General features: G+C 43.5%; 1 protein-coding gene across 1 annotated transcript; it reads left to right on the forward strand.

Moving 5' to 3' along the window:
• The first annotated feature begins 224 nt into the window (after positions 1-224).
• On the forward strand, positions 225-1,301 carry CX3CR1 (C-X3-C motif chemokine receptor 1). The gene has a single exon (XM_052649573.1). The coding sequence runs from the start codon at positions 225-227 to the stop codon at positions 1,299-1,301; it is 1,077 nt and encodes a 358-aa protein (XP_052505533.1).
• The last annotated feature ends 7,470 nt before the right edge of the window (positions 1,302-8,771 follow it).

Raw genomic sequence — 8,771 nt, forward strand, 5'->3', positions numbered from 1 at the left:
ATCTCAGAGCCTGGTGTCCTCTCTGTCAGAGGGGTCTGTTATAGCCTCCATCACAGAGATTAAATAAGACAGCACACAGGACCCTGGGAAATGTACTGGTCAGACACCCAACCAAAAGTTTGTTTCTTCCAGTCTGCCTTTGTATGTAAGGAGCGGAATTCCAACTTGGTTTCTCTGAGAACTCATGCCATTACTTGTCTTCCTTTCTCATCCAGGTGCTCACCATGCACACCACCCTCCCTGAATCAACTTCAGAAAACTTGGAGTATTATGACCTTGCAGAAGCCTGTGATATGGGGGACATCGTGGCCATGGGAACTGTCTTCGTGGCCACACTCTACTCCCTCGTCTTTGCCTTTGGCCTGGTGGGAAATTTGCTGGTGGTGTTTGCCCTCATCAACAGCCAGAGGTCCAAAAGTATTACTGACATTTACCTCCTGAACCTGGCCTTGTCCGATCTGCTCTTTGTAGCCACCTTGCCCTTCTGGACTCACTATGTGATAAACGAGCAAGGCCTTCACCATGCCACGTGCAAACTCACCACTGCCTTCTTCTTCATTGGGCTTTTTGGAGGCATATTCTTCATCACCGTCATCAGCATCGACAGGTTCCTGGCCATTGTCCTGGCTGCCAACTCCATGAACAACAGGACCGTGCAGCATGGCGTCACCATCAGCCTCGGTGTCTGGGCAGCCGCCATCCTGATGGCGACACCGCAGTTCATGTTCACCAAAGAGAAAGAAAACGAATGCTTTGGTGACTACCCTGAGATCCTGCGGGAAATCTGGCCTGTGATCCTCAATGTGGAAATAAATTTTCTTGGCTTCCTGCTCCCCCTGCTCGTTATGAGTTACTGTTACTTCAGAATCATGCGGACATTGTTTTCCTGCAAGAACCACAAGAAAGCTAAAGCCATTAGGCTGATCTTTCTGGTGGTTGTCGTGTTTTTCCTCTTCTGGACACCCTATAATGTCATGATTTTCTTACAGACGCTCAATCTCTATGACTTCTTTCCCAAGTGTGACGTGAAGAGGGATCTGAAGTTGGCCATCAGTGTGACGGAGACAATTGCGTTTAGCCACTGTTGCCTCAATCCCCTTATCTATGCATTTGCTGGAGAGAAGTTCAGACGATACCTTTACCATCTGTACAGGAAATGCCTGGCTGTCCTGTGTTGCCGTCCTGTCCACATCACTTTCTCTTCGTCTCTGTCTGAATCACAAAGGAGCAGGCGGGAAAGTGTTCTGAGCAGCAATTTTACTCATTACACCAGTGAAGGAGATACATCCATCGTTCTCTGAAGGGATCCCAAAGCTGTGTCCCTCCAGCAAGGCTGGAGTTTCTGAGTTGACACTGAATAGTAAGGACAGATTTTAAAACTTCTTACATGCAAGAAACAATGGATCCAAAGCTCCCAAAACAATCCTAAAGTATCTTTGAGACCTGTGCTCAAAATTTGAATGATAAAGAGTAGACGTGGGTCTTACCGCCAATGTCAGGACTTGCTTGTTTATAAATGACCGGAATTCAACTCAGACTAACTTAGCCTGAAAAGAGGCAGTAACTTTCACTCTGTGGCATGGGCAATGCGTGGTGAGTCCTCAGTGAGAGAAAACTAGAGACTGAATCTAGCTAGCATGTCCTCTGACTCTCAGTTCTCTGAGTGGTAAGAGAGATCCCAGACTCACATCTTTGTCATCCAAGAGGGAGTGAGACCAATCCCCCTCTGAGGCCAAGGTCGAAATCCCCAGGGAAGGGCTCTGATTGGCCAAGTTTGTATCAGATCTTCATCCCTGGCCCATGAGGTGGTATCCACAGGGAAGAGGAAAACAAGATGGCAGCTTCCATTCCAATATTGTGGTTGGATGCAGGAAGATGTATTTCCAAAGAGCTGAAGGTGTGGGTGCCTCTTTGAGCAGACCGAAGAAGAGTTGCCCACAAACTGTACTGGGTGTCTGGCCCAGCCTCCCTCCTGATCATACTGGCCAGCACACACTGCCAGACTCTTCTTCATTAAACCCTCTCTGCCATATCCCCCAACCTACAAAGGTTCCCCTAGCGTACACTGTATCAAGTCCAAACTCAAATGCCTGGCCTCCAAGATGTTCCATCATGCAGTCCCAATAACAGATTCCCCAGTGCCTTCTTTTCTCAAAGGACTCCAGCTCCCCACTCAGGCAGGTCTCTTCCATCTGGTCACATGCATCACCACCTGATCCAGAACCCAGGGGAATAAACAGAAAAAAGTACTGGCCCAAACTGAGAAGGCGTGGTTTCTAATCTCAACTCTATCACTTATCCACTGGATAACGGGGCCAACTGAGCTTAGTTTCCTCAGCTGTAGAATGGAAACAATAGCTCTTTTCATGTAGGAAGTGCAGCATGAGGAGCCAGCCTCCAGCTCTCACAGATTCCAACCCTCCTGTCAGGTTCCCAGACTTCAGCCTTTCCCCCACCTGGCACCGTGCTTAAGTGGTGCTGTTGACAGAGCTTGGAAGGGCCTCACAGGCTCTGCTTGTGATGCAGCCCTTGACACGGAACAGGCTGGCTCCCACGGTGGTGCTCAATGGACACTCCTAAATATACAGATGGATAGGCTTTCCTGACTCAGTCCTCCCAGGCTGCCTGGACCATTTCCTCCCAATCAACTGGTGACAACCCTATCTGGAGAGAACCTCATCATTCATGCCACTGCCAACCTGAACAGCCCGAGTCCCAGGAACAGCTTTCCCTTTCTCAGTTAACATTTGAGATGGTCTGAAACTTTAAAGCTTGAAAAACAATTGTGATGATGCTAAAGAAAATATCACCTATAATCTAATCATGCAATATCTTCATGTGCCCAGTGGACCTTATTTACAGCCTCACATGTTTCAAGTTGCAATCATAGTGTACGGACAGTTTTATAATCTGCTTTTTTTTCTCTCTTTAACATTAGGCCGCAGATAACGCTCTGTTTCTGCACAGTTTTGTAATGATCATTTTAGAAGACTCTGCCAGGTTGTGTTCTCACTGAAGGCATCTGACTCACTGCTCTACTTCTCACTCCTTGGAAGTCAATGTATTTGTTTATCTAGTGACAGAATGAATTACATTCCATTAAGATCGTGTACTGCAACTTATCATTACCCTGTTAATAAGCACTTCATGTGTTTCTAATATTTAGCAAATACATATTTTATAGCACTTTTCTGTGTAATTTCCTTTCTTCTCTTCAATTACTTCCTTTGGATAAATTCCTTGCCATGGGGCTAGCTGGGGCAAAGGGCATGGGTACTTTTTAGCTTTTGACGCATACATATGAAACTAATAAACTGCAAAACCCTTACTGAGCATGTATTATATATAACATGTGAACTCAGATCCAGAGCTGTTCCAAAGATGAGTGTGATAAGGCCTCTGCCCTCAATGCTTAAGAGGCGCTTAACATTTAAATGCAGAACTCAGAAGTTTAAAAAAAAAAAAGCATACTCTTACATTATTTGGCAATACAAGAACAAGGTCTCCTGACCTGAGTGGTTAAGGATCTTAGAACATCTTCAGTTCAGTTCAGTTGCTCAGTCATGTCCGACTCTTTGCGACCCCATGAATTGCACCGCACCAGGCCTCCCTGTCCATCACCAACTCCCGGAGTTCACTCAGACTCATGTCCATCGAGTTGGTGATGCCATCCAGCCATCTCATCCTCTGTCGTCTCCTAGAACATCTTACCTGAGTCTTAAGATCTTGAGATTTTAAGAGAAAATTGTGAGAACAGTGAAAGGCATTGGGAACAGAATATGTGGTGGGAAGGTGCTGGAGCTCTGGCTCAGACAACCAGTGGAAGAAGGTGTTCTCAGGGTGTTCACGATTTCCTCCCTTGTCACCTGATCCTTGTCCCAACTGTTGAATCAGGTAATTTTTCATTAAAATTTTAACTTATTAGTGGACTCCTAAGAAAAGAGGAAAAAATTCTTTTGTTTTGAGAAACAAAGGAGACAAACAAACACTTTCATTTCTAGAAGACAATTAGACTTGTATCATAAGAAACGTTCATTCATTTTGCTAAGACAGAATAGGGAGAAAATAAGGAAGGTTGTTGAAAAACCCTGAATAGCTGTGATGCTGGTGTCTAAGGAAAGGAAGGCACATCTGAAATGGACAGTTGACCCTAAGAACACAGCTGAATCAGATCCACCACGGCCACTGGGCTCTGGGCTTCCCCAAAGAGGAAGGGAATTCCAAATACAGATAGACGTCTGTGACTGCATCCCAGCAGACTGACTCTGTGACCCTGGGCGAGGTATTTGACATCTCTAAGGTTCAGTTTCCTCAGCTGGCAAATAAGAATAAAAACAGTGCCAACTTCCTAGAAAGATGATGAGGATTTAGTAAGGTTACCTTCCCAAAGTTCACAACACAAGCTTGGAAAGCAAGATCAGACAAATGATGGCAACTACTTTCTTTTATTATTATTATTATTAGTTTCAATCTTTCCCAGTGAGGAAACTCATACTATATTGGCCATGCCATCTTGCTTTTTCCCAGAGTCACAGAATGGTGGGTGGTCAGAAATAGCTGAGTACAAACCCACACTTTGCAGGTTAGAGAAAGGATGTTCAGAGAGGGTCAGAGACTGGCCCAAGACCAAACAGTGGGTTAATCAAAGAGGCAGATCCCTTAACTCTCAGTTTACTGACTTCCTCTTCCTAATAAAAATATAGACCAATCCTACGGTGACTACAGTTAACAACTGTGCTGTATATTTGAAAGTTCCTAAAACACTTGATTTTAATATTTAAGAAACTTTTGCATCTTTATTTATTTTATGTCTTAGACCAGGCTGTGCATGGCATACAGGATCTTAGTTCCCTGACCAAGGATCAAAACTCTGTCCCCTGCATTGGGAGCCCAGAGTCTTAACCAATGGACTGTCAGGGAAGTTCCTAAAAGAGTAGATTTTAAAAGTTCTCACCACACATGAAAAAACAGTAACTATGTGAAGTGATAGATGTGTTAATTAACCTTATTTCATAATCACTTTACAATATATACATATATAAGTATACACAGAAAACCATGAAGATTTCATCAAAAAACTGTGAGAATTAATAAACAAATTCAGTAAAATTGCAGGACACAAAATCGAAACACAGAAATCTGTTGTAATTCTTTCCACTAATGATAAACTATCTGGAAGAGAAATTAAGAAAATAATTCCATTAATAATTACATCAAAAAGAATATAATACCTAGGAATAAATTTACAATAGCCCAGATATGAAGGGGGTGACAGAGGATGAGATGGTTGGATGGCATAACTGACTCATGCCATAAGTTGAGTAAGCTCTGGAGATAGTGAAAGAAAGGAAAGCCTGGGGTGCTATTATCCATGCAGTCAGAAAGAGTCAGACACGACCTAGTGACTGAAAAACAACATGTTCATTAAATGACCATCTGAGGAAGAAGGTGACTTCCCAGGAACTTTGCTACCAAGACAGATGGAGAATGCATGCTTTTGGTTACTGAGAAGAGCTATCATCTCTTATAATCCACTGCATCTGGCGGGCTTTCCATAATCTCTCTCTCTGCAACACTGCCCCTGAGCGCCCAGGGGGAGAATTCTCTTCTGGCCTCAAAAGGCCAACAACCACACCTGGGAACTTGGCAACCCAACTCTGTAAGGTCCACCTTGGGTACCACTTCAGCCCTAGATAAAGTCCCATTAGTGCCCTCAAAATTGGGGCAGTCTATCCCAACTCAGAAGCAAAAAGCAAATTTTCTTTTCTACCTGCATCTTATTTTCCCGGCCCATGAGGACCACATCAGTTTCAACATGACTGTAATATTGTTTGCTTAATGTGCTGAGTTTGCAACCACATTCTGAGCTACCCAAGACCAAGTGAGAGGAGGAGGTCTTCACAAATGTGGAAACAGCCTGTCTCTCTTCAAGAGGCCCTCTATCTTGAGGAGGGTTGGGATGTTTTCTTGAGGATGCATGGTGCCACGTTTGTTTCTGCTATATGACACATCCCACTGGGCAACAGCCAAAGTTCCTCCCAGAGGCACATCCTAGACATCTCTAGAAACCACAACACACACTCAGCAGAAGAATGACTCTTTTACCCCATGTTTTCTCATTTATTTAGGCAGATCCAAAAAAACTTTAACTTCACATTTCTTTGACTAATGAGGAAGACTGTTCAATTTTTAATGTGCTTGCTTTATACTCTGTCTTTTCCTGACTATCAAAAAGATGGACAATCAGAAAATACAAAGAATGAAAAAGTGTATACAATTTTTACATTACACAACATTCCCACCTCCTATAGATAAAACATTGGTTAACACTGAGGTAGGTTCTACCATGTCCTTCTCTGCAGATACAAGTTTTCAAATAAAAGCTTTGAGACCATACATACATACAGTTTTAGCTATTTTTTCCACTTAACATTATAGTATTAACATTTTCCCATGTATTAAACTCAATCATGATTTTAATGATTGCACAGAAGTCCACATAATGGACATGAATGTATAAAGGAAAAGCATGGATTCTTCCTCCTTCTGTGCAGGAAAAATCCAGCTCTTTCCTACTGGGTTTCTCTCCCGTGTGTCTCCTCCAGTACTTACACAGAACACTTCATTTCTGACACTTCTGATCACCAAACATATGTGGTGTTTTCTCCACATCTCTGTGACACCAACTGGGTACCTTACAATTTACTGAATAACTTAGTCCTGACACTATTTACCTAGAGATCCCACAGGTTAAGGGCTAAGTCCCACAGGACCTCTCCACTCCACTTCAGAGGCCGATCAGAAGTGGTAGGTCTCCAGGTTACCCGCGACTCCTGTCTCAGTTGACTGTGAATCAGAGGTTCCCACAGTCCCTCCTCAGGTTGGATTAATTTGCTGGAGTAGCTCACCAAACTCAGAAAACACTTCCTTATGTTTACCAGTTTATTAAAGAATATGATGAAGGATACAGAGGAACAGTCAGATGAAGATGTACATAGGGCGAGGCCTGAGAGGGTCCCTCGTGCAGGAGTTTCTATTTCTGGGGAGCTGGGCGGTGTCACCCTTCTGGTATATGGATGTGTTCACCAATCCAGAAGCTCCCTGAACCCCATACTCCTGGGAATTTGTGGAAGCTTCTTCACTTTGCATGATCAATTATTAACTCTGTTTCTTTTCCAGTCCCCCTCCTCTCTCTGGAGGATAGGAGGGAGAGCTGAAAATTTCAAGCACCAAATCAAGAAAATTCTAAGGCTGGTCTTCAGTGACCACCCAGGAGCCACCTAGCAGCCCACTCAGAGTATCTCACGAAATAAAAGATGCTCCTAGTGTTCTTGTCACTTAGGAAATTTTAAAGGGTTCAGGAGCTCTGTGCCCAAACCTAGACAGTATATTAAAAAGCAGAGACATTACTTTGCGGACAAAAGTCCATCTAGTCAAAGCTATGTTTTTTTCAGTAGTTATGTATGGATGTGAAAGTTGGACTATAAAGAAAGCTGAGCACTGAAGAATTGATGCTTTTGAACTGTGGTGTTGGAGAAAACTCTTGAGAGTCCCTTGGACTGCAAAGAGATCCAACCAGTCCATCCTAAAGGAGATCAGTCCTGAATATTCATTGGAAGGACTAATGCTGAAGCTGAAGCTCCAATATTTTGGCCACCTGATGCAAAGAACTGACTCATTGGAAGAGACCCTGATTCTGGGAAAGACTGAAGTCAGGAGGGGAAGGAGACGACAGAGGATGAGATGGTTGGATGGCATCACCGACTCAATGGACATGAGTTTGAGCAAGCTCCAGGAGTTGATGATGGACAGGGAGGCCTAGCATGCTGCAGTCTGCGGGGCTGCAAAGTGTCAGATACGACTGAGAGACTGAACTGAACTGAATCAAACTCCCAAGGCAATAGAAATAAAAGTATAAGTAAGCAAATGGAACCTAATCAAATGTATAAGCTTTTGCACAGTAAAGGAACCCACAAAAGAAAGACAGCTTATAGGATGGGAGAAAGTATTGGCAAATGATGTGACCAACAAGGGCTTAATTAATTTCTGAAATATACAAACAGCTTACACAATTCAATAACAAAACAAACAATCCAATTGAAAAATGGGCAGAAGACCTCAATAGACCTAACTGCTCAACATTGGTAACTATTAGAGAAATGCAAATGAGAAATGTAAATCAAAAATACAATGAGGTATCACCTCACACTGGTCAGAATGGCCATCAATAAAATCTCCTTAAATAACAAATGCTGGAGAGGGTGTGGAGAAAAGGGAACCCTTCTACACTGTTAGGAGGAATGTAAGTTAGTAGAGCCACTATGGAAAATAGTGTGGAGCTTCTTCAGAAAACCAAAAGCAGAGCTGCCACATGGCCCAGCATGGAACCCACTCCAGGATTCTTGCCAGGAAAATTCCACAGACAGAGGAGCCTGGCAGGCTACAGTCCATTGGGCTGCAAAGAGGAGGAGCCCCACGGCTAAGCACACACACACATGATCCAGCAATCCCATTCCTGGGCACATAGCCAGAGAAAACGCTAATCCAAAAAGATACATGCACCCCTCCCTATGTTCATTACAGCACTATTCACAATAGCCAAGGCATGGAGACAACCTAACTGTCCATCAACAGAGGAACAGATAGACAGTGGGATACTACTCGGCCATTAGAAAGAAGGAAATCATGCCACTTGCAGCAACAGGGATGCAACTAGAATTGGCATACTAAGGAAAGTAAATTAGAAAGAGAAAGACAAATACCACATCCCA

Source organism: Budorcas taxicolor, chromosome 1 (genome assembly GCF_023091745.1).
Source record: "Budorcas taxicolor isolate Tak-1 chromosome 1, Takin1.1, whole genome shotgun sequence".
Taxonomy (NCBI): Eukaryota; Metazoa; Chordata; class Mammalia; order Artiodactyla; family Bovidae; genus Budorcas; species Budorcas taxicolor.